We start from the raw sequence: 27,238 nt of genomic DNA, 5'->3' as shown, positions 1-27,238 counted from the left end.
ATGACTTCTGAAAACAAAACAAACCACAGCACTAAACTGAAGAGAGGCTCAGAGTGGCTCGGAATCCATTCACTCTGCCCCTACTCCCAGCCCCCGTTCCCAGCCTGTACACCCACAGGGATGAAGTGCAGCAGTGATATAGCCGAAATCTGCCTGTGGGCCCTGCTTTGGAGTGCCTGTCTCTGGACAACGTGTGGTGAGCCCCACATTGGCAATGAAAGACCCAGTCAGGAAGGAGCAGAGCTGTTCCTGTGCGGAGAGGACAGTAACCAGGCGCAGCCCAGCAGGAGATGCAGATGCCTTGCCAGCTTACCTCAGCTGGAGGGTCAACGGTGCCCCAGAATGTTCAGGTGTTGGGACCAGCTGTCTTACTGGCTGCAGGAGAATGAGGACAGGAGGCGACAGGTCGTGGTGGTAAAGGAAATGATGTCCCAGATACAAGAGGAGCTGAGAAACCATCAGCATCGCATCAAATTGCTGGAGTTGAAGGTGAGCTTGGGAACCGAATGATGAAGCCAGACAGAACAGACAGAAAGAACGTCCATTAATATTGTGCTTTTGCAACCACCGAACATCCCAAAACACCACCGAGCATCCCAAAACACCACTGAGCATCCCAAAATACCACCGAGCATCCCAAAACACCACTGAGCATCCTAAAATACCACCGAGCAACCCAAAACACCACTGAGCATCCTAAAATACCACTGAGCATCCCAAAATACCACCGAGCATCCCAAAACACCACCGAACATCCCAAAACACCGCTGAGCATCCTAAAATACCACCGAGCATCCCAAAACACCACTGAGCATCCCAAAATACCACCGAGCATCCCAAAACACCACTGAGCATCCTAAAATACCACCGAGCAACCCAAAACACCACTGAGCATCCTAAAATACCACTGAGCATCCCAAAATACCACCGAGCATCCCAAAACACCACCGAACATCCCAAAACACCACTGAGCATTCTAAAATACCACCGAGCATCCCAAAACACCACTGAGCATCCTAAAATACCACCGAGCAACCCAAAACACCACTGAGCTTCCTAAAATACCACTGAGCATCCCAAAACACCACCGAGCATCCCAAAACACCACCGAACATCCCAAAACACCACCGAGCATCCCAAAACACCATTGAGCATCCCAAAATACCACCGAGCATCCCAAAACACCACTGAACATCCCTAAATACCACCGAGCATCCCAAAACACCACTGAGCATCCCAAAACACCACCGAACATCCTGAAACACCACCGAACATCCCAAAACACCACCGAACATCCCAAAATACCACCGAGCATCCCAAAACACCACTGAGCATCCCAAAATACCACCGAGCATCCCACAATACCACCGAACATCCCAAAACACCACCGAGCATCCCACAATACCACTGAGCATCCCAAAATACCACTGAGCATCCCAAAATACCACTGAACATCCCGAAACACCACCGAACATCCCAAAACACCACCGAGCATCCCACAACACCACTGAGCATCCCAAAACACCACCGAACATCCCAAAACACCACCGAACATCCCAAAATACCACCGAGCATCCCAAAACACCACCAAGCATCCCAAAATACCACTGAGCATCCCAAAACACCTCAGAACATCCCAAAACACCACTGAGCATCCCAAAACACCTCAAAACATCCTAAAACACCTCAGAGCATCCCAAAACACCATTGAGCATCTCAAAATACCACTGAGCATCCCAAAACACCTCAAAACATCCTAAAACACCTCAGAGCATCCCAAAACACCACCAAGCATCCCAAAATACCACTGAGCATCCCAAAACACCTCAGAACATCCCAAAACACCATTGAGCATCTCAAAATACCACCGAGCATCCCAAAACACATCAGAACATCCCAAAACACCATTGAGCATCCCAAAACACCTCAGAAGATCCCAAAACACCACTGAGCATCCCAAAATACCACCGAGCATCCCAAAACACCTCAGAAGATCCCAAAATACCACCGAGCATCCCAAAACACCACCAAGCATCCCAAAACACCACCGAGCATCCCAAAACACCTTAGAGCATCCCAAAACACCACTGAGCATCCCAAAACACCTCAGAGCATCCCAAAACACCTCAGAACATCCCAAAACACCACCGAACATCCCAAAACACCTCAGAGCATCCCAAAACACCACCGAGCATCCCAAAACACCACCGAACATCTCAAAACACCACCGAACACTCCAAAACATCTCAGAGCATCCCAAAACACCACCAAACATCCCAAAACACCACCGAACATCCCAAAACACCACCGAACACTCCAAAACACCTCAGAGCATCCCAAAACACCTCAGAGCATCCCAAAACACCACTGAGCATCCCAAAACACCACCAAACATCCCAAAACACCTCAGAGCATCCCAAAACACCACCGAACATCCCAAAACACCACCAAACACTCCAAAACATCACCGAACATCCCAAAACACCACCAAACATCCCAAAACACCAGCAAACATCCCAAAACACCACCGAGCATCCCAAAACACCATTGAGCATCCCAAAACACCACCAAACATCCCAAAACACCTCAGAGCATCCCAAAACACCACCAAACATCTCAAAACACCACCGAGCATCCCAAAACACCTCAGAGCATCCCAAAACACCACCAAACATCCCAAAACACCACCGAGCATCCCAAAACACCACCAAACATCCCAAAACACCACCAAGCATCACAAAACACCACCGAGCATCCCAAAACACCTCAGAGCATCCCAAAACACCACAGTCAAAAAATTACTTTTCACATGTAGTCAATATTTCAATATAGGATACAAAAATGGCAGCTATTCTACACACAGTAAGAACCCATAGATAGCAATGTGATAATGACTTTGGACTGTATCCTGTAGTCCCCCCGGCATCAGGTTCCGTGGCAGTGAGGCCCGGAGGATCAGAGCGGCAGGCGCCCACCACTGAGCCTGACACCGGGAATGCCAGGCCCGATCTTTCCTGTGGCGGGGAAGCTCTGTGGCGGCCCCTCCGCTGTTCTGCGACGGGACCCGACTGAGAATATGTCAAACAGCCATCGGCATCATTTAGTTTTAGTTTTTAGAGATACAGCACTGAAACAGGCCCTTCGGCCCACCGAGTCTGTGCCGACCATCAACCACCCATTTATACTAATCCTACACTAATCCCATATTCCCACCACATCCCCACCTGTCCCTATATTTCCCTACCACCTACCTATACTAGGGGCAATTTATAATGGCCAATTTACCTATCAACCTGCAAGTCTTTTGGCTGTGGGAGGAAACCGGAGCACCCGGAGGAAACCCACGCAGACACAGGGACAACTTGCAAACTCCACACAGGCAGTACCCGGAATTGAACCCGGGTCGTTGGAGCTGTGAGGCTGCAGTGCTAGCCACTGCGCCACTGTGCCGCCCTCATTATCATGTATTTGTCACAATCCATCCAGCAGTTACCCATCTTCAGGAGGACGTGCGGCACTTACGTGCCTTCAGTTTGCTGTCATAGAAAAGCCGGTGCCACCGAGGCAAAAGTGCTCAGAGCTGGTGAAGGTCAGTAACTACTGTGCTGCTCTCCTCTATGTTTTTTGCGAAGCTGAGTTAAATATCCAGAGGTGGGGGGTCAGAACTCTGCAGCCATATTGGGAGTGATGGGGAATCCTGCACCCTTTTTTCGTGAAGGGGGTTAGCTTTGCATAATTAGTCTGGGAGAGGGGGTGTCAGGGGTTAACTCTGCATGTTTTGCACAGGGGAGGGGGAAATAGGGCCAGGAATTTATAGGTTCAACATTGTGCAAGGCTTGCAGCCTTCTGCAAATGGCGCCACCACCTGTTCCCGCATCAGGTGATGGCGTTCACGGCATCGCCAAGGTCACCCCTCCATGTGGTTGGGTGGGGGGGCTGCCGTCCTGCATGTTATAATGAGCATCCAGCTTGAAGATCGTAGTGGCATGGCAGCGCGCGGCCCGGGCGTGTGGGCCGCCATTTTGCACACCCGCCACTGCTCCCAATGCCACAAAAACAAAATCCAGCCCTATATATCTGTTTTTTAAGTGATGCTGGTTGAGGGATAAGTATTGGCCCCAGGACATGAGGAGAACTCTCCGTTCTTCTTCAAACAGTGTCAGGATCTTTTACATCCACCTGAGAGAGCAGAGGGGTTGCTGGTTTAACGTCTCATCTGAAATGCGTAACCTCTGACAGTGCAGCACTCCCTCAGTACTGACCCTCGGACAGTGCAGCACTCCCTCAGTACTGACCCTCCGACAGTGCAGCACTCCCTCAGTACTGACCCTCGGACAGTGCAGCACTCCCTCAGTACTGACCCTCTGACAGTGCAGCACTCCCTCAGTACTGACCCTCGGACAGTGCAGCACTCCCTCAGTACTGACCCTCCGACAGTGCAGCACTCCCTCAGTACTGACCCTCCGACAGTGCAGCACTCCCTCAGCACTGACCATGCGACAGTGCAGCACTCCCTCAGTACTGACCCTCGGACAGTGCAGCACTCCCTCATTACTGACCCTCCGACAGTGCAGCACTCCCTCAGTACTGACCCTCGGACAGTGCAGCACTCCCTCAGTACTGACCCTCCGACAGTGCAGCACTCCCTCAGTACTGACCCTCCGACAGTGCAGCACTCCCTCAGTACTGACCCTCGGACAGTGCAGCACTCCCTCAGTACTGACCCTCCGACAGTGCAGCACTCCCTCAGTACTCACCCCCAATAGTGCAGCACTCCCTCAGTACTGACCATCCGACAGTGCAGCACTCGCTCAGTACTGACCCTCCGACAGTGCAGCACTCCCTCAGTACTGACCCTCCGACAGTGCAGCTCTCCCTCAGTACTGACCCTCCAACAGTGCAGCGTTCCCTCAGTACTGACTCTCCGACAGTGCAGCACTCCCTCAGCACTGACCATGCGACAGTGCAGCACTCCCTCAGTACTGACCCTCCGACAGTGCAGCAAACCCTCAGTAATGACCCCCGACAGTGCAGCATTCCCTCAGTACTGACCCTGCGACAGTGCAGCACTCCCTCAGTACTGACCCTCCGACAGTGCAGCACTCCCTCAGTAATAACCCCCGACAGTGCAGCATTCCCTCAGTACTGACTCTCCAACAATGCAGCACTCCCTCAATACTGACCCTCCGACAGTGCAGCACTCCCTCAGTACTGACCCTCCGACAATGCAGCACTCCCTCAGTATTGACCCTCCGACAGTGCAGCACTCCCTCAGTACTGACCCTCCGACAGTGCAGCACTCCCTCAGTACTGACCCTCCGATAGTGCAGCACTCCCTCAGTACTGACCCTCCGACAGTGCAGCACTCCCTCAGTACTGACCCTCCGACAGTGCAGCACTCCCTCAGTACTGACCCTCTGACAATGCAGCACTCCCTCAGTACTGACCCTCCGACAGTGCAGCACTCCCTCAGTACTGACCCTCCGACAATGCAGCACTCCCTCAGTATTGACCCTCCGACAGTGCAGCACTCCCTCAGTACTGACCATCCGACAGTGCAGCACTCCCTCAGTACTGACCCTCCGACAGTGCAGCTCTCCCTCAGTACTGACCCTCCGACAGTGCAACACTCCCTCAGTACTGACCCTCCGACAGTGCAACACTCCCTCAGTACAGAGATAGATGCCATTCAGTCAGATAGAGATGAAGGTGTGGGCTTTCTGATAGAATATTCCCAGAGCCATAGAGTAATTACTGCTCAGAAGGAGGCTAATCAGCGCATCAAGTGTATGACGGCTCTCTGTAGAGCAATCCAATCAGTCGCATTCCCCCCCTGCCCCACTCTATCCCCATAGCCCTGCAAGTGCCCATCCAATTTCCTTCAAATCATTCATCGTCTCCGCTTCCACCACCCCCGTAGGCAGCGAGTTCCAGGTCATTACCACTCGCTGTGTAAAAAAGTGCTTCCTCACATCCCCCCCTGCATCTCTTGCCCAAAACCTTCAATCTGTGTCCCCTAGTCCTTGTACCATCAGCTAATGGGAACAGCTTTTCTTTGTCTACCCTAACCAAACCTGTCATAATCTTGTACACCTCTTTCAAATCTCCTCTCAATCTCCTTTGTTCCAAGGAGAACAACCTCAGCTTCTCCAACCTAACCTTGTAACTAAAATCCCCCATCCCTGGAACCATTCTGGTAAATCTCCTCTGCACCCTCACAAGGACCCTCACATCCTTCCTAAAGTGTTGGTACGGACAGGTGGCAAGGGTTGTGGGTGATCTCCACTCTTCACCTCCCAACTGACCGTAATCTTGTTTTGTTCAAATGATGCTTTAGCCCCTGAGTATCTTTAGGGTCAAATAAACAGACAAATGACAGGTTTTCTAGTAGGTAAAAAGCGTAACTATTTATTTTTAAACAAATTTTGAAATTATCACAACCTTACATAGACAGTCACCTCCACAAAGGGCCGGATCTTGTTTGCATTTCGACAGCGGGTTTCGTGGTGGATGGGGAGGGGTGGAGAATCGGGGCAGAATCGCCTGTCACTGAACTTATGCTAGGAACCCCAGTTCCGATTCTCCCAAAGGCAGGATAGGCTGAGAACGACCTCCCCTCCCAGAGGCCAATTCAGGCCCTTAAGTGCCCTACTGATGGCCAATTAAGGGCCTCCTCCCCCTGCCAATGGGATCTTTCCAGCAATGGGCAGGTGGGGGGAGCCTTCAGCCACGCAGAGTGGATGCCTTGGAAAAAGAGGCGCCCTCCCTGCGGGCTGGGAGGCGGGGGGGTCCATGGAAGACCCCTGCCTCAGGGCCTCCAACCCCTGGACTGAATGCCCACCCTCCACCTCCATCGCTGGGGTGATCCGGACTGACCCCGGTAACCCCACCTCACCTACCTCTGGTCTGGGGTTCCACCGCTGGGTCTGCGTCTGAGGCCTCGGCAGCACTGGCAGTGGCCACTGCTCCAAGTGGTGCTGCCGATATTGCTGATCTGCCAGCCCTGTGATTGGCCAACAGCTATTGGGGGGGCAGGATCCCCCTTTCCTATTAAGTGTTTACAGGGACAGGGATCACGCCTCTTTAAACTTTCAACCCAAAAGACTGGAGGATCGTTCCAGGGGGCTGAAAAAATGCAGAGGCGAGGATCCCCCTGCCTTTTCAGCCCGGCTCCAGGGGCTTTACCTCATACACAAACTCCAGCCCATACACAACAGTGGATAGATAGAGAGAACAGGGTAAGAGATGGTTTAAAGTCCCAAGTGCGGTCAGTGTTTGTGGTTTACAGAAGATTATTAAGTCTTCTCAGGAGGAAAAAAATCTTTTCTTAAAAGTTGCAGACCTGATTATTCGCAGTCTTGAATTTGTGGAGGTATAGCTTTATTGATTGTAATACAGCCCAAAGCTGGTGGTGTGTAGTTTGTTACCCTCACAGATGGTTAGCCTCAAAGTAATTTTTGTGATGTCTCTGCTGTGGTGGCTGTTCTTGATCAGTCGGGTTCTTTTCTTGCCTGCTGGATCCTTCTCACAGGATTTCTGTGATGTTCGCTTGATCTCTTCTCCCTCTCTCTCCAGAGAGCTACCTTCTAAGGTAAAAATCCCTCACATTGGCTTTTATTAGGAGACGTATGGTCCTCTCCCCTGTTGTAACTACACAATGGGCCAAGAATCCATTATTAAGGAAGCAATAACAGGACATTTAGAAAGTCAAAACGCAATCCATTAGTGTGAGCATGGTTTTATGAAGGGTAAATCATGTTTGACTAATTTTCTAGAATTCTTCGAAGATGTAACAAGTAAAGTGGATAATGGGGATCCTGTAGATGTAGTATATCTGGACTTCCAGAAGGCATTTGATAAGGTGCCACACAAAAGGTTAATACACAAGGTAATATCACATGGGGTTAGGGGCAATTTATTAGCTTGGATAGAGGATTGGCTAACCAACAGAAAACAGAGAGTCGGGATAAATGGGTCCTTTTCTGGTTGGCAAGATGTAACTAGTGGGGTGCCACAGGGTTCGGTCCTCAGGCCCCAACTATTTACAATCTATATTAATGACTTGGATGCAGGGATAGAAGGTACTATAGCCAAATTTGCAGATGACATTAAAATAGGTGGGATAGTAAGTTGCAATAAAGAAATAAGAAATTTACAAATGGATATTTATAGGTTAGGTGAATGAGCCAAAATTTGGCAGATGAAGTTTAACGTGGATAAGTGTGAGGTTATTCATTTTGGTCCGCAGAATAGAAAGACAAATTATTATCTAAACGAAGAGAAACTTCAGAGTGCTTCGGTGCAGAGCGATCTGGGTGTCCTCGTGCATGAATCGCAGAAAACTAGTATGCAGGTGCAGCAGGTAATAAGGAAGGCAAATGGAATTTTGGCATTCATTGCTAAAGTAATAGAGTATAAAAGTAGGGAAGTGTTGCTGCAACTGTACAAGGCATTAGTGAGTCCGCACCTGGAGTATTGCGTACAGTTTTGGTCCCTTACTTGAGGAAGGATGTAGTTGAATTGGAGGCAGTTCAGAGGAGGTTCATTAGATTTAGTCCAGCGATGAGGGGTTTGTCTTATAAAGAGAGATTGAGCATCTTGTATCTCTTGGGTTCTGCCAGGACTACTCAGCTGCAGGCCTCATTACAGCCTTGGTTCAAATTTGGACAGAAGAGCTGAATTCCAGAGATGAGGTGAGAGTGACTGCCCTTGACATCAAGGCAGCATTTGACCAAATGTGGCATCAAGGAGCCCTAGCAAAATTGAAGTCAATGGGAATCGATTGTGGAGAAGAGCTATCCACTGGTTGGACTCAAACCTAGCATAAAGGAAGATGGTTGTGGTTGTCGGAGGCCAATCCTCGCAGCCCAAAGACGTTGCTACAGGAGTTCCCAGGGCAGTGTCCTAGGCCCAACTATCTTCATCAATGACCATCCCGCCATCATAAGCTCAGAACTGAGATATTCCCTGATGATTGCACAGTGTTCAGTTCCAATCGCAACTTCTCAGATAATGAAGCAGTCTGTGCAGCATGCAGCAAGACATGGACAACATTCAGACTTGGGCTGATGATAGGCAAGTAGCATTCATGCCAGATAATGACCATCTCCAAGAATAGAGAGTTTAGCTACCTCTCCTTGACTTTACCATCACTGAATCCTCCATCATCAACATCTTGGGGGTCCGCATTGACCAGAAACTTAATCGCACCAGCCATATAAATACTGTGCCTACAACAACAAGTCAGAGGCCGGCTTTTTTTTTATTCGTTTGTGGGACATGGGCATCGCTGGTTAGGCCATCATTTATTACCCATCCGTAATTGCCCTTGAACTCAGTGGCTTGCTGGGCCATTTCAGAGGGCATTTAAGAGTCAACCACATTGCTCTGGGTCTGGAGTCACATGTAGGGCAGACCAGGTAAGGACAGCAGATTTCCTTCCCTAAAGGGCATTAGTGAACCAGATGGGTTTTTACAGCAATCGACAATGGTTTCATGGCCATCATTAGACTAGCCTTTAATTACAGATTTATTAAATGAATTCAAATTTCAACGTCTGCCATGGTGGGATTCTGTGGCGAGTGTCTCACCTCCTGACTCCCCAAAGCCTTTGCACCATCGACAAGCCACAAGTCAGGAGTGTAATGGAATACTCTCCACTTGCCTGGATGAGTGAAGCTTGACACCATCTATGACAAAGAAGCCAGCCTGACTAGCACCCCAAACACCACCTTAAACAGTGCACAGTGGCAGCAGTGTGTACCATCTACAAGATGTACAGCAACGTGCCAAGGCTTCTTCAACAACACCTTCCAAACCCATGACCTCTACCTAGAAGAACAAGGGCAGCAGATGCATGAGAACACCATCTCCTGCAAGTTTCCCTCCAAGCCACACACCATTCTGACTTGGAAATATATTGTCATTCCTTCATCATTGCTAGGTCACATAAGTGAGTTTGTACTGAAAAGTCCATACAGATGGGACTTATAAGGCTAAAGTGAGGTTAGTAGCTGGGAGTTTTTAAGAATGACTGGGTGATATAGATGTTAGACTGAGCTCTCAACTGCTGGTAAAATAATCTTAAAAATCTTTTTAGCTCTTTTGGTCACATATTCATGGGAGTATAGATCAATCAACAGAAAAAACACATTTCTGAAGGGCGATTCTGTTCAGGAAGAAGTGTTTCTGAAACCACCTACAGATGCGGATGGAAAACTATGGGAATTAAATAAATATGTCTATGGCCTGAATGATGCTTCCAGGGTGTGATATTTCTCGGTGAGATCTGTTTTGCTGCAAGTAGATTATGTTGAACTGAAAGCAGATCCCACAATATTTTATTGGTATCATAAAGGAAAACTTTAAGGCATCTCCATGGTGCATGTTAATGAGTTCTTATGGGGTGGAACTGCCGAATTTGAGAAATGCATTATTAATAAAATAAGAGTCGAATTTAAAATTGGGAGTCAGGCTAGTGGGGCTTTTAAATATATTGGTTTAGATTTTAAGCAAAGTAGACCTGGTCTAACTTTAAATCAACAATCCTATTTAGGGAATGTTACTCCCATCCTGGTTAATCATACTAGGTTATTACAGAAAGATACTGTTATATCTAAAGAAGAGACAAAGCAGTTGTGATGCTTGATTGGTCAGTTGAACTGGTGTGCACTCAGACTAGAGCAGATGGTAGTTTTGATGTGTTGTAGTTAAGTACAACAATGAAACAGCCTAACGTAAAGAATGTTTTAAGGGTAAATAAAACATTACAAATAATTAAATCTGGATAAATGCGTACTTAAGTTCCCTTCCTAGGATGACCATAAGAAGATGAAGGTAGTTATCATTAGTGATGCTTCACATGTTAATCTTCTGATGGGTATTCTAGAGCAGCTGGTTTGTGATATTTCTTATAGGTGATAATGGGAGATGTCCTTTAGCTTGGAAAGCTAAGAAAATTTTAAAAAGATGGTTAGAAGCAGAAACACTGGCTCTTGTGGAGGCAGTGGATATGGGATTCTATTTGTCAAATATTTTAAGCGAGATTCTGTACAATGGGTGTACTGAAGATAGTGTACCCATTACCGTAGATCACGGCACATATGTCAACCTTTGAAGCTTCCAAATATCATTTCAAAAATGGGGGCCGACTTGTACCCTGAGTATAAAATATGATCCACCAGGTGTGGGTGTGAGTGGTTGCCATTTTGAAATGTGAAAAAAAAGCATAACACCAATAATTAATATTAAATCAATGTGGCACAGTTTATAGAATAAATTAATTCTACAAAGATAACTTTAACCACTTTAAGCATTTTAAAACCCGCCAAATTCATTGTTTTCGACATCCAACACAAAGGCTGGGATTTTATTTGGCAGCAGAAGTCTCGAAGTCTCGCCCTTGGAGAGCTGCCAGCCAATCAGAGGCCAGCAGCTTCAGCGCTACTGCAGAGGCTGTGTCTACTGCTGGAGGAGCACCTACCGCAGACCAAGGAGCATTGCTGGACCCAGGCCACGGGAAGGTCAGGGCGGGAGGAATCTCGTGGGGCGGAGGTTGCAGTTGACGGGGGAGTAGGGGGGGTCTGCAGCAAAGGCGGGGGGGTGGCTCTCAGCAGGGCCCTCTTCCTGATGCTGGGTCCCTCGTTCAGTCACGAAGTGCCTTTTAACAGGGCCACCCACCGCACAGCTAATTGCGACTGCACCAAGGCTCCTTCGACAGCACCTTCCAAATCCACGAGCTCTATCAACTAGAAGGCCAAACATAGAAACATAGAAAATAGGAGCAGGAGTAGGCCATTCAGCCCTTCGAGCCTGCTCTGCCATTCATTATGATTTGGCTGATCATCCAACTCAGTAACCTGTTCCCGCTTTCCCCCCATATCCTTTGATCCCTTTCGCCCCAAGAGCTATATCTAACTCCTTCTTGAAAACATACAATGTTTTGGCCTCAGCTGCTTTCTGTGGTAGCGAATTCCACAGGCTCACCACTCTCTGGGTGAAGAAATTTTTCCTCATCTCAGTCCTGAAAGGTTTACCCCGTATCCTTAGACTATGACCCCAGGTTCTGGACTCCCCCACCATCGGGAACATCCTTCCTGCATCTACCCTGTCAAGTCCTATTAGAATTTTATAGGTTTCTATGAGATCTCCCCTCACTCTTCTGAACTCCAGCGAATATAATCCTAACCGACTCAATCTCTCCTCATATGTCAGTCCCGCCATCCCAGGAATCAGTCTGGTAAACCTTCGCTGCACTCCCTCTATAGCTAGAACAGCCTTCCACAGATAAGGAGACCAAAACTGCACACAATATTCCAGGTGTAGCCTCACCAAGGCCCTGTATAATTGCAGCAAGACATCCCTGCTCCTGTACTCGAATCCTCTCGCTATGAGGGCCAACATACCATTTGCCTTTTTTACTGCCTGTTACACCTGCATGCTTACCTTCAGTGACTGGTGCACAAGAACACCCAGTTCCCGTTGCATATTCCCCTCTCTCAGTTTATAGTCGTTCAGATAATAATCTGCCTTCCTGTTTTTGCTACCAAAGTGGATAACCTCACATTTATCCACATTATACTGCATCTTCCATGCATTAGCCCACTCACTCAACTTGTCCAAATCACCCTGAAGCCTCTCTGCATCCTCCTCACAACTCACCCTCCCACCCAGTTTTGTGTCATCTGCAAATTTGGAGATATTACATTTAGTTTCCTCACCTAAATCATTAATATATATTGTTAATAGCTGGGGTCCTAGCACCAATCCCTGCGGTACCCCACTAGTCACTGCCTGCCATTCGGAAAAAGACCCATTTATCCCTACTCTTTGTTTCCTGTTCGCCAACCAATTTTCTATCCATCGCAATACACTACCCCCAATCCCATGCGCTTTAATTTTACATGCTAATCTCTTATGTGGGACTTTGTTGAAAGCCTTCTGAAAGTCCAAATAAACCACATCCACTGGCTCCCCCTCATCAACTCTACTAGTTACATCCTCGAAGAATGCTAGTAGATTTGTCAAGCATGATTTCCCTTTCGTAAATCCATGCTGACTCGGCCCGATTCTACCACTGTTCTCCAAGTGCTCTGCTATAAAAACTTTGATAATGGACTCTAGAATTTTCCCCACTACCAACGTCGGGCTGACTGGTCTATAATTCCCTGCTTTCTCTCGACCTCCCTTTTTAAATAGTGGGGTTACATTAGCTACCCTCCAATCTGTAGGAACTGTTCCAGAGTCTATAGAATCTTGGAAGATGACCACCAATGCATCCACTATTTCTAGGGCCACTTCGTTAAGTACTCTGGGATGCAGACCATCAGGTCCTGGAGATTTATCGACCTTCAATCCCATCTATTTCCCCAACACCATTTCTCTACTAATACTGATTTCCTTCAGTTCCTCCCTCTCACTAACCACTTTGTTCCCCAACATTTCTGGTTTGCTATTAGTGTCCTCCTTTATGAAGACAGAACCAAAGTATGCATTTAGTTGATCAGCCATTTCTTTGTTCCCCATAATAACTTCTCCTGTTTCTGACTGTAAGGGACCTACATTTGTCTTCACCAATCATGTTCTCTTCACATACCTATAGAAACTTTGACAATCAGTTTTTATGTTCCCTGCAAGCTTACTCTCGTACTCTTATTTTCCCCTTCTTAATCAATCCCTTGCTCCTCCTTTGTTGAATTCTAAACTGCTCCCAATCCTCAGGTCTGTTGTTCTGGCGAATTTGTATGCCTCTTCCTTGGATCTAATGCTATCTCTAATTTCCCTTGGAAGTCATGGTTTGGCTACCTTTCACGTTTTACTTTTGCGCCAGACAGGAATAAACAATTGTTGCAGTTCATCCATGCGCTCTTTGAATGTTTGCCATTGCCTATCCACCGTCATCCCTTTAAGTAATGTTTCCCAATCCATCATAGCCAACTCGCGCCTCATACCTTCGTAGTTTCCTTTATTAAGATTCAAGACCGTAGTCTCAGAATCAACTACGTCACTCTCCATCTTGATGAAAAATTCTATCATATTATGGTTGCTCATCCCCAAGGGGTCTTGCACAACTAGATTGTCAATTATTCCTCTCTCATTACACAATACCCAGTCTAGGATGGCCTGTTCTCTAGTTGGTTCCTCAACGTATTGGTCCAGAAAACCATCCCGTATACACTCCATGAATTCCTCCTGTACGGTATTGTGACTAATTTGATTTGCCCAATCTATATGCAGATTAAGGTCACCTATAATTACAGATGTTCCTTTATCGCTTGCCTCTCTAATTTCCTGTTTAATGCCATTCCCAACATCACCACTACAGTTTGGGGGTCTATGTACAACCCCCACTAACGTTTTTTGCCCCTTAGTGTTTCTCAGCTCTACCCATACAGATTCCACAACGTCCGAGCTAATATCTTTCCTCAGTATTGCGTTAATTTCCTCTTTAACCAGCAATGCAACTCCACCGCCTTTTACCTTTTGTCTGTCCTTCCTAAATACTGAATACCCCTGGATGTTAATTTCCCATCCCTGGTCACCCTACAGCCATGTCTCTGTAATCCCGACTATATCATACCCATTTACATCTATTTGCGCGATTAATTTATTCACTTTATTGCGACTGCTCCGCGCATTAAGGCTTGTCTTTTTAACATTACTTGTCTCTTTCCCACTATTTTTCACTGTGGCCCTGTTTGATTCTGGCCCTTGATTTCTATGCCTATCACAAGGGCTGCAGATGCATGTGAACATCACCACCTGCAAGTTCCCCTCCAAATCACACACCATCCTGACTTGGAACTATATCACCGTTCCTTCACTGTCGCTGGGTCAAAATCCTGGAACTCCCTTCCTAACAGCACTGTGGGTGTACCTACCCCACATGGACTTCAGCGGTTCAAGAAGGCAGCTCACCACCACCTTCTCAAGGGCAATTAGGTTCTAGCCAGCGACGCCCACATCCCATGAATGAATAAAAAAGGCAGCCCTTAATTGGGGTTAATTGCCCAGTTAAGGGCCTCAATTGGCATTGGGGCAGGAAGGCCATTCACAGACCTACGTGCCCCAGACTAAATTTTGACGAATGTGGGATGGTGGCAGGAAGCTGCCCCCCTCCCCCCCACCCCACCATCCCACCCGATTTTATGCTCTCTTCGCCTCCAAACCCGCCATAGGGGAGAGCATAAAATTCCCCCCAAAGAGTTTATTGAATTAATTCTGAGTCACTTTGGATATGGCATCATCATAAGGATCCCACTCTGGATCAGATGTGGTGCTTTCAGTTTCACAATCATCCCTCTACAACAAATCATCGCCCTCTCCATCCATTGAATTGGATATTCTGCATTTTATGAATGATCTGATGACAGTTTGAGCACAGTTTGTGGCAAGGATAATCCAGGCAATTATAGGCTGGTGAGCCTTACGTCAGTGGTAGGGAAACTATCAGAGAGGATTCTTCGGGACAGGATTTACTCCCATTTGGAAACAAACGAACTTATTAGCGAGAGACAGCATGGTCTTGTGAAGGGGAGGTCGTGTCTTACTAATTTGATTGAGTTTTTTGAGGAAGTGACGAAGATGATTGATGAGGGAAGGGCGGTGGATGTTGTCTATATGGATTTTAGTAAAGCCTTTGCCGAGGTCCCGCATGGCAGACTGGTGCAAAAGGTGAAGTCACACGGGATCAGAGGTGAGCTGGCAAGATGGATACAGAACTGGCTCGGTCATAGAAGACAGAGGGTAACAGTGGATGGGTGTTTTTCTGAATGGAGGGACGTGACTAGTGGTGTTCCGCAGGGATCAGTGCTGGGACCTTTGCTGTTTGTAGTATATATAAATGATTTGGAGGAAAATGTAGCTGGTCTGATTAGTAAGTTTGCGGACAACACAAAGGTTGGTGGAGTTGCGGATAATGATGAGGATTGTCAAAGGATACAGCAGGATATAGATCGGTTGGAGACTTGGGCGGAGAAATGGCAGATGGAGTTTAATCCGGACAAATGTGAGGTAATGCATTTTGGAAGGTCTAATGCAGGTGGGAGGTATACAGTAAATGGCAGAACCCTTAGGAGTATTGACAGGCAGAGAGATCTGGGCATACAGGTCCACAGGTCACTGAAAGTGGCAACGCAGGTGGATAAGGTAGTCAAGAAGGCATTTGGCATGCTTGCCTTCATCGGTCAGGGCATAGAGTATAAAAATTGGCAAGTCCTGTTGCAGCTGTCCAGAACTTTAGTTAGGCCACACTTAGAATATTGCATGCAATTCTAGTCGCCACACTACCAGAAGGACGTGGAGGCTTTAGAGAGGGTACAGAGGAGGTATACCAGGATGTTGCCTGGTCTGGAGGGCATTAGCTATGAGGAGAGGTTGGAAAAACTCGGATTGTTTTCACTGGAACGATGGAGGTGGAGGGGCGACATGATAGAGGTTTACAAAGTTATGAGTGGCATGGACAGAGTGGATAGTCAGAAGCTTTTTCCCAGGGTGGAAGAGTCAGTTACTAGGGGACATAGGTTTAAGGTGAGAGGGGCAAAGTTTAGAGGGGATGTGCGAGGCAAGTTTTTAACACAGAGGGTGGTGAGTGCCTGGAACTTGCTGCCAGGGGAGGTGGTGGAAGCAGATACGATAGCGACGTTTAAGAGACATCTTGACAAATATATGAATAGGAAGGGAATAGAGGGATATGGGCCCCGGAAGTGCAGAAGGTGTTAGTTTCGGCAGGCATCATGATCGGCGCAGGCTTGGAGGGCCGAGTGGCCTGTTCCAGTGCTGTACTGTTCTTTGTTCATTGTTCTTTGTTCTAATAGCATCCCATGATTTGATAACTCTTTGTGAAGGTTTTTTCTCTGTCAACCATCCAGCTATTCCATTCAGCATGAACATGATCCTTGAATGGCTTGTTGAGGCACACATACAAAGGCTGAACTATGGACATTAGACCCCCACTGGTATAACTGCAATGTGGGTATTATTTCTTCGCAGGAACCTCTTGTCCTCTTGATCTCGTTGTTTATATGGGATTTGAACATGTCGCACACTAATAAGCTGCATTCTTTATGTAGACTACCAGGATGCCTATTCCACATATCATCAATCCATAACTTCGCTCCATCCTTATCCATCCAACCATTATCATGAACATGCCCAAAAGGTCCTGCAAGGATCTTGATATTCGGCATGGTTTTACATTTGGAAATTACCATGGGCTTTAATTTTGTTCCGTCAGCCATGCAAGCTAGTACCACCGTGAATCCGGTCTTCTCATGTCTTGTATTTTTCACTAGAACTGTTGTCGAATCTTTGCACTCCACAGTTCAGTTGCTGGGCATATCAAAATACATGGCCGTTTCATTTATGTTGCCAATGGGGTATAATTGATACTTGTGTTTTTGCAGCTGTCTGATGAACAATCGCTGGAAACTGGTCGTTTTGGCATCAAGGAATTTCAGTAGTATCTGTGCAATCTTGGTCTTCTGCTTCAAGACTAGACATTTTTGTTCCATAAAGTGGCTACACCAACTAGCTGTTACTCTGAAATATTTGTTGGACTCAGGATTTGATCTGGCCCACTTAAGTGTGTATATATGCATTGCATTTCTGGTGACGATATAACCATTGGCGATTTGAGGACGTATTCCAGCACATGTTTCTCAGGATCAGGCCAGTGACTGGTCCCTGTTCTCATGGTGCCTTTGGTCTTGGATATCTTTTTCATCGCGGATTCCTTCTCCTTCCATTCTTGCGCCAGTTTTTCACAAACGCCGAATTCCCTCGCTGCAGCACTGTTATTTGACGAATTAGCAAATGTTACAACTTTTAGCTTGAAACCAGCTTCATACTTTATTTGTTTTGCTGGAGAACCCTCTTCTCTTTGTTGCTCGCCACACGAGCTCTGCTCTGTGTGGCTGTGTCTTAAACTCCCAGCATTTTCACAACACAGCCCACATCAGCTGCTTGATCCCTTGCACCCAGTTATGAGGTAAGTAAAACATGCATTTGTGGGGCAAAAAATTGAAGCTGATGACTAATACGAGTATAGCATGTGGTGGCTGAAAAGGGGAGTCGACTTATGCACCGAGTATATGTAAAAACATGATTTTTGGGGCCGGAAAAATGAGGTAATCTTATATGCCAGGTCAACTTATATGCTGCAATCTACAGTAGATAATTGCTCATTGTGGGATAATATTCACTCTACGAAAAGCGTGAGGGAGAAAAGGTTACAGATTGATCTTTTGACTCGAAACAAGTACTGGAGAGAAAGAAAATGTCTAAAATTAAATGGGTGGATGCAAGTAATCAACTGTCAGATTGTTTTACAAAAAGAAATGCGTGTACGAAGAAATTGTTAGGGGTCCTGGGGGTGGGTATCTCCCAATGAAATGCTTTGTACAGAGTATAGAAGTATTTAATTTTTTTTTGAAATTTTGGTCGTACATAAAAAGTCTGATTTTATTTTCATTTAAAGAGAGAAGGGAATCTGTTAATTGTATATCATTTGGAGGTTAATTGTATTCAGGTGGTGGGCATTAACTGGGGATTCACCTGTGCTCATATATATAGGAATAGGCTGAAAGTGTATTTCTGGGCTGGAGGTGCATCATATGTAACGTGTGTCTCTGTAAATAAAAGATTGTAAGTGTATAAAGACTCGACTCAGTTCTATCCTTCATGCCTGGTTATCTGAGTTATAACAATGTTATTGATGATGGAAACCACACTGGCCAAATGGAAACATATTAATTTCGTCATATGGAACACTACTTGAATCCTTTTTACTGGATATTGAGCATAATTTGTTTAAAAGGAGCACAGAGCTGAACAGCTAAAACATGGCTGCACATTTGCATTCCGAGAAACAGTTGCATAGAGAGACAATGGGAATGCTCCCTGATTCAATTAGCGAGATGGGTTTTGTCAATAATGGCGAACAAAAGACATTGAGAGCCATTGTCTTTGTATGAGACAAACCCCCCACCTCCCCACCAAGTGTGACTGGAGAACTTTTTAAATCAATAATCCTCGCAGATGATGCTGTTTTAAACAAAGAGCTGGCCACATGACTAACCTGCTGGCCAACCTGGGGATTTTTTGAATTGTGCCACACAGAAAGGGCAGACTGCAATTTGAAGACTAAAGAGAAGGAAGCTATCTCCCTGGCTCTCTCTGTCAAGCAAAATCCCAGGGACCCATGGAAGCAACTTAAGCCTCAAGACAGAGAACCTCTTCATCCTTCTGGTACCAGAGAAGCAAGTTTGAAAGTGTACACTGGGCCCCAGCGAGAACTACAAGACCACAATTCCAACCAAAGACTTTACAGCAGAACTAGGACTGTAACTGAATTTCATCTACTACTCCAAACCCTCCCTCTTTAATTCTTTCTCCTCCTCTGTATCTATTTGTGTGTGTGTTTATCTCGTATGCATACTAGCCTGGTTGCGTTGTGTATTTTTGGTAATTTTAACTGAGTTAGAGTGTTAAGGCGAATAAACTTACATCTTTCTTGTTAAACCTAAGAAAACCTGTCTGATTGGCTCATTTACAATTAGAATTAGAGAGCAGTGAGCAAGGACTCACTGAACTGAAGCTAAAACACTGTGTTTTAAAAGTTAAACCCTGTTACGGCCAAACCAGGAAAGGCACAGGAGGGGAGCCTGAGACCCCTTCCTCACCCGGTCGTAACACTGCGTATAACTGTGCATATATTATATAACACACCATGTATTACTAGGTATAACGCTTCTGTGTGTGTATAAGCAGTCTCGATACAATGGGGGTATTGATAGAACAGGGGCAAATCTGTGCCAGTGCCCTATCTTTGATTTGCCTAATTTTTTTTGTGATTTTTCCAGCTGGAGGGGAAGATTCAGAAGGAGATGAGCCTGGAGGGTCAGGTACAGCAGATGGAGCAGCGCCACAGTGAGACCAGCACCCTGCTGCATATTCATGCCTCCCTCATCTATGACTTGCAGACACAAGTACACAACCTGTCGACACTGCTGGACCAGGCTTGCAGGAACAGCAATTGCTCACTCCTCCATCATGTGGTTGAACAACCCAAATGCTCAGGTACCTCCCCCTCTGGATCCCTGATGGCCCCTCACTTAATATCCAAATCCCTCCCTTCCCGAAGGAGCTGGCTCCCACTGGGGCAGCCCCTGCAACCTATCTCCAAAGCTTCTTCTTCATGAGCCAGTTGACTGTAAGTATCAACAGGATATTTGATATTTGAGCCTGATCCTGTCCTCATCTGAAATCCAATAGGGATCACTGGGCACTGATCAGGAACAGGAACCATGACTGACTTTCCCCTGCCAACATTGAGGCTCAGTCCCACACCGGGCAGGGCTCTCCTGGTCAGTGGGGCTCAGTCCTGCATTGAGCGGGGTTCTCCTGCTCAGTGGGGCTCAGTCCCGCACTGGACAGGGCTCTCCTGGTCAGTGGGGCTCAGTCCTGCACTGGACAGGGCTCTCCTGGTCAGTGGGGCTCAGTCCTGCATTAAGCGGGGCTTTCCTGGTCAGTGGGGCTCAGTCCCGCACTGGACAGGGCTCTCCTGGTCAGTGGGGCTCAGGCCCGCACTGGGCAGGGCTCTCCTGGTCAGTGGGGCTCAGTCCCATCAAGAAGACACTGAGCAGAGGTTGAGGATCAGGGGCCAGTGGTTGGAAGACGGACTAAACGTCAGGGAGTGGGAAGAACGTCAAGTACAGTGGGTGCAGATTGGGGGATAGTGGACAGAGTTTGGGAGACAAGGGACAGGGTCAGCAGTCTGGGAGAGTGAGCAGATGGTAAATGCGGCCAAAAATACCAGATCCTTGTGTGTTTGTGCCTGGATTTCAGTGCCTCCATCCTGGGCCTCTGGTCTGGTTGACACCTCCCCCCACCACCAGAAGTCATCACCCATCCATATTTCTTGTTTCAGATCTACAGTATGTACGGAACTGCCCCATTGACTGTGCATCCATCTACTATAACGGGGTCAACCGGTCTGGAGTCTACACCATCGTCCCCTCCATTGGCGGACTTCCCACCAGGGTCTACTGTGACATGGACACTGCAGGTAGGGAGAGGGTTGGACCCTCAAGCTGTGTTACTGTAAACCTGGGGTGGCCCTGCAGTATGTCAGGGCCAACAGGGGGCAGAACGTCCATGGGAGAAGCACCCTGTCTGAACCTCTAGTGCGAACCCCACTAAAGGTCATGAGGCCAGAGACAACTCTTGTGATTCACATTAAACCACAGGGAAACCCCTCCCCCTACATCAACATCCACAGAGGAGAGTGCCTCCCCTCCCGTCCTCCGCTAGTCTTGTTTGGAGAGAGTAGAAGAGACATTTTGAGATTCTGAGAACAAGCACCTCGAACCAAGCTCTGGAAAGGAAGGTGTTGTCACACTGAGCAAGTTCAATTTTTTGAGGAACTCACCGAGTTGAATGTTGAAAGCCAGATTGGCCTTGAGGAGCAGATTTTCAACTTCACCACGCAGGGCTTGTCTGCCAGAACAGGTCACTTCAAAGCTACATCATCAGCAACAAAGTTTTAAAAAATTCATGGGATGTGAGCTGGCAAGGCCAGCACTTATTGCCCATCCTTAATTTCCCTTGATATGGTGGTAGTGAGCTGCCTTCTTGAACAGATGCAGTCTTGAGGTATTTGACATTTTCTGCAGTGGCTTGCTAGACCATTTCAGAGGGAATTTAAGAATTAACCACATTGCTGTGGGTCTGGAGTCACATGTAGGCAAGACCAGGTAAGAACAGTAGAATTCCTTCCCTAAAGGACTGCAGTGAACCAGATGGGTTTTTACAACAATTTGGCAGTTTCATAGTCACGATTACTGAAACCAGCTTTTTATTCCAGATTCATTTAATTAACGGAACTTAAATTCCCAGCTGTTGTGGTGGGATTTGAACTCATGTCTCCAAATCATTTGACCAGGCCTCTGAATTACAGTCTAATAACATGACCACACTGCTGCATTTCCCATCAGCTTTGATAGATCGGGAGCTCACCAAAGGTGCTACAAAAATGCAAGTTCTTTCTTAATTGGAGTCAGTCTCTCCGCTGGGATCATGGATGTGCAGTGCTCATTCAGATATACATTGTGAAGGTTCAGAGACTGACAGAAGTTTCTGAAATATTTTCCTGGTTGTGATTTATAATTGACCATAGGTGGAGGATGGACCTTAGTGCAGCGGCGGTTAGATGGCACTACGGATTTCAACAGAGGCTGGAAGCAATACAAAGAGGGTTTTGGAGAGCTTTCGGCAGAGTTCTGGTTGGGCAATGATCACATCCATGACATCACAAGCCAAGGGGATTATTCGCTGCGAATTGAACTGGAGGACTGGAACCACAGCCAAAAGTTTGGGCTGTATGAGAGCTTCAGGTATGTAAAACATCAGGTTCAAGGAGACATGAAACCACAGACCAACAGATAAATCACTGACCCCGCCCCATCACTCTGTCAACCACTGAGAGAGAGAGAGATAAACCCTTCCCCATCACACTGTCAATCACAGAGAGAGAGATAAACCCCACCCAATAACACTGTCAATCACAGAGAGAGAGAAATAAACCCCTCCCCATCACACTGTCAATCACAAAGAGAGAGAGAGAGAGAGATAAACCCCTCCCCATCACTGTCAATCACAGAGAGAGAGATAAACCCCACCCAATAACACTGTCAATCACAGAGAGAGAGAGAAATAAACCCCTCCCCATCACACTGTCAATCACAAAGAGAGAGAGATAAACCCCTCCCCATCACACTGTCAATCACAGAGAGAGAGATAAACCCCACCCAATAACACTGTCAATCACAGAGAGAGAGAGAAATAAACCCCTCCCCATCACACTGTCAATCACAAAGAGAGAGAGAGAGAGATAAACCCCTCCCCATCACACTGTCAATCACAAAGAGAGAGAGAGTGAAATAAACCCCTCCCCATCACACTGTCAATCACAAAGAGAGAGAGATAAACCCCTCCCCATCACACTGTCAATCACAGAGAGATAAACCCCTGCCCATCACACAGTCAATCACAGAGAGAGAGAGATAAACCCCTCCCCATCACACTGTCAATCACAGAGAGAGAGATAAACCCCTGCCCATCACACTGTCAATCACAGAGAGAGAGAGAAATAAACCCCTCCCCATCACACTGTCAATCACAGAAAGAGAGAAAGAGAGAGATAAACCCCTCCCCATCACACTGTCAATCACAGAAAGAGAGACAGAGATAAACCCCTCCCCATCACACTGTCAATCACAGAAAGAGAGAGAGAGAGATAAACCCCTCCCCATCACACTGTCAATCACAGAGAGAGAGAGAGAGAGAGATAAACCCCTCCCCATCACACTGTCAATAACAGAAAGAGAGAGAGAGATAAACCCCTCCCCATCACACTGTCAATCACAGAGAGAGAGAGATAAACCCCTCCCCATCACACAGTCAATCACAGAGAGGGAGAGAGATAAACCCCTCCCCATCACACTGTCAATAACAGAGAGATAAACCCCTCCCCATCACACTGTCAATCACAGAAAGAGAGACAGAGAGATAAACCCCTCCCCATCACACTGTCAATCACAGAAAGAGAGAGAGATAAACCCCTCCCCATCACACTGTCAATCACAGAGAGAGAGAGAGAGATAAACCCCTCCCCATCACACTGTCAATCACAGAGAGAGTGAGAGATAAACCCCTCCCCATCACACTGTCAATCACAGAGAGAGTGAGAGATAAACCCCTCCCCATCACACTGTCAATCACAAAGAGAGAAAGAGAGAGATAAACCCCTCCCCATCACACTGTCAATCACAGAGAGAGAGAGAGAGAGAGAGAGATAAACCCCTCCCCATCAGACTGTCAATCACAGAGAGAGAGAGAGAGAGAGAGAGAGATAAACCCCTCCCCATCACACTGTCAATCACAGAGAGAGTGAGAGATAAACCCCTCCCCATCACACTGTCAATCACAGAGAGTGAGAGATAAACCCCTCCCCATCACACTGTCAATCACAAAGAGAGAAAGAGAGAGATAAACCCCTCCCCATCACACTGTCAATCACAAAGAGAGAAAGAGAGAGATAAACCCCTCCCCATCACACTGTCAATCACAGAGAGAGAGAGAGAGAGAGAGAGATAAACCCCTCCCCATCACACTGTCAATCACAAAGAGAGAAAGAGAGATAAACCCCTCCCCATCACACTGTCAATCACAGAGAGAGAGAGAGAGAGAGAGAGATAAACCCCTCCCCATCACACTGTCAATCACAAAGAGAGAAAGAGAGAGATAAACCCCTCCCCATCACACTCTCAATCACAGAGAGAGATAAACCCCTCCCCATCACACTGTCAATCAGAGAGGGAGAGAGAGATAAACCCCTCCCCATCACAATGTCAATCACAGAGAGAGAGATAAACCCCTCCCCATCACACTGTCAATCACAGAGAGGGAGAGAGAGATAAACCCCTCCCCATCACAATGTCAATCACAGAGAGAGAGAGATTAACCCCTCCCCATCACACTGTCAATCACAGAGAGGGCGAGAGAGATAAACCCCTCCCCATCACACTGTCAATCACAGAGAGGGCGAGAGAGAGATAAACCCCTCCCCATCACACGATCAATCACAGAGAGAGAGAGAGAGATAAACCCCTTCCCATCACACTGTCAATCACAGAGAGAAAGAGAGATAAACCCCTCCCTATCACAATGTCAATCACAGAGAGAGAGAGAGATAAACCCCACCCCATCACACTGTCAATCACAGAGAGGGAGAGAGAGAGATAAACCCCTTCCCATCACACTGTCAATCACAGAGAGAGAGAGAGAGAGAGAGATAAACCCCTCCCCATCACACTGTCAATCACAGAGAGAAAGAGATAAACCCCACCCCATCACACTGTCAATCACAGAGAGAGAGAGAGAGAGAGATAAACCCCTCCCTATCACAATGTCAATCACAGAGAGAGAGAGATAAACCCCACCCCATCACACTGTCAATCACAGAGAGAGAGAGAGAGAGAGAGAGAGAGATGAAGCCCTCCCTATCACAATGTCAATCACAGAGAGAGAGAGATAAACCCCACCCCATCACACTGTCAATCACAGAGAGAGAGAGAGAGAGAGATAAACCCCTCCCTATCACAATGTCAATCACAGAGAGAGAGAGAGAGAGAGAGAGATAAACCCCTCCCTATCACAATGTCAATCACAGAGAGAGAGAGCGAGAGAGATAAACCCCTCCCCATCACACTGTCAATCACAGAGAGGGAGAGAGATAAACCCCTCCCCATCACACTGTCAATCACAGAGAGAGAGAGATAAACCCCTCCCCATCACACTGTCAATCACAGAGAGGGAGAGGGAGAGATAAACCCCTCCCCATCGCACTGTCAATCACGGAGAGAGAGAGAGAGAGATAAACCCCTCCCCATCACACTGTCAATCAAAGAGAGAGAGAGAGAGAGAGATAAACCCCTCCCCATCACACTGTCAATCACAGAGGGAGTGAGAGATAAACCCCTCCCCATCACACTGTCAATCACAGAAAGAGAGACAGAGAGATAAACCCCTCCCCATCACACTGTCAATCACAGAAAGAGAGAGAGAGAGATAAACCCCTCCCCATCACACTGTCAATCACAGAGAGAGAGAGAGAGATAAACCCCTCCCCATCACACTGTCAATCACAAAGAGAGAGAGAGAGATAAACCCCTCCCCATCACACTGTCAATCAAAGAGAGAGAGAGAGAGAGAGAGATAAACCCCTCCCCATCACACTGTCAATCAAAGAGAGAGAGAGAGAGAGAGAGAGAGATAAACCCCTCCCCATCACACTGTCAATCACAGAGAGAGTGAGAGATAAACCCCACCCCATCACACTGTCAATCACAGAGAGGGAGAGAGAGATAAACCCCTCCCCATCACACTGTCAATCACAGAGAGGGAGAGAGAGAGAGATAAACCCCTCCCCATCACACTGTCAATCACAGAGAGGGAGAGAGAGAGATAAACCCCTCCCCATCACACTGTCAATCACAGAGAGATAAACCCCTCCCCATCACACGATCAATCACAGAGAGATAAACCCCTCCCCATCACACTGTCAATCACTGAAAGAGAGACAGAGAGATCAACCCCACCCCATCACGCTGTCAATCATAGAAAGAGAGAGAGAGAGATAAACCACTCCCCATCACACTGTCAATCACGGAGAGAGAGAGAGAGAGATAAACCCCTCCCCATCGCACTGTCAATCACAAAGAGAGAGAGAGAGATAAACGCCTCCCCATCACACTGTCAATCACAATGAGAGAGAGATAAACCCCTCCCCATCACACTGTCAATCACAAAGAGAGAGAGAGAGATAAACCCCTCCCCATCACACTGTCAATCACAGAGAGATAAACCCCTCCCCATCACACTGTCAATCACAAAGAGAGAGAGAGAGATGAACCCCTCCCCATCACACTGTCAATCACAGAGAGATAAACCCCTCCCCATCACACTGTCAATCACAGAGAGATAAACCCCTGCCCATCACACTGTCAATCACAGAGAGAGAGAGATAAACCCCTCCCTATCACACTGTCAATCACAGAGAGAGAGATAAACCCCTCCCCATCACACCGTCAGGCACAGAGGGAGAGAGATAAACCCCTCCCCATCACACTGTCAATCACAGGGAGAGTGAGAGAAAAACTCCTCCCCATCACACTGTCAATCAAAGAGAGAGAGAGAGAGAGAGAGATAAACCCCTCCCCATCACACTGTCAATCACAGAGAGGGACAGAGAGAGATAAACCCCTCCCCATCACACTGTCAATCACAGAGAGGGAGAGAGATAAACCCCTCCCCATCACACTGTCAATCACAGAGAGAGAGAGAGATAAACCCCTCCCCATCACACTGTCAATCACAGAGAGAGAGATAAACCCCTCCCCATCACACTGTCAGGCACAGAGAGAGGGAGAGAGATAAACCCCTCCCCATCACACTGTCAATCACAGGGAGAGTGAGAGAAAAACTCCTCCCCATCACACTGTCAATCAAAGAGAGAGAGAGAGAGAGAGAGATAAACCCGTCCCCATCACACTGTCAATCACAGAGAGAGAGATAAACCCCTCCCTGTCACACTGTCAATCACAGAGAGAGAGAGAGAGAGAGGGAGATAAACCCCTCCCCATCACACTGTCAATCACAGAGAGAGAGAGAGAGAGAGAGA

At 47.2% G+C, this 27,238-nt stretch overlaps 1 protein-coding gene across 1 annotated transcript; it reads left to right on the top strand.

Moving 5' to 3' along the window:
* On the top strand, positions 1-22,391 carry LOC137366347 (angiopoietin-4-like; the record flags this gene model as incomplete). The annotated part of the gene is made up of 4 exons (XM_068028242.1): positions 1-489; positions 19,860-20,051; positions 20,845-21,064; positions 22,175-22,391. Coding segments are annotated over exons 1-4 (1,118 nt in total), but the record flags the coding sequence as incomplete, so codon positions are not given.
* Between the last annotated feature and the right edge of the window lie 4,847 nt (positions 22,392-27,238).

Source organism: Heterodontus francisci, unplaced genomic scaffold, assembly GCF_036365525.1.
Source record: "Heterodontus francisci isolate sHetFra1 unplaced genomic scaffold, sHetFra1.hap1 HAP1_SCAFFOLD_377, whole genome shotgun sequence".
Taxonomy (NCBI): domain Eukaryota; kingdom Metazoa; phylum Chordata; class Chondrichthyes; order Heterodontiformes; family Heterodontidae; genus Heterodontus; species Heterodontus francisci.
This window is presented reverse-complemented; position numbering and strand designations above follow the sequence as displayed.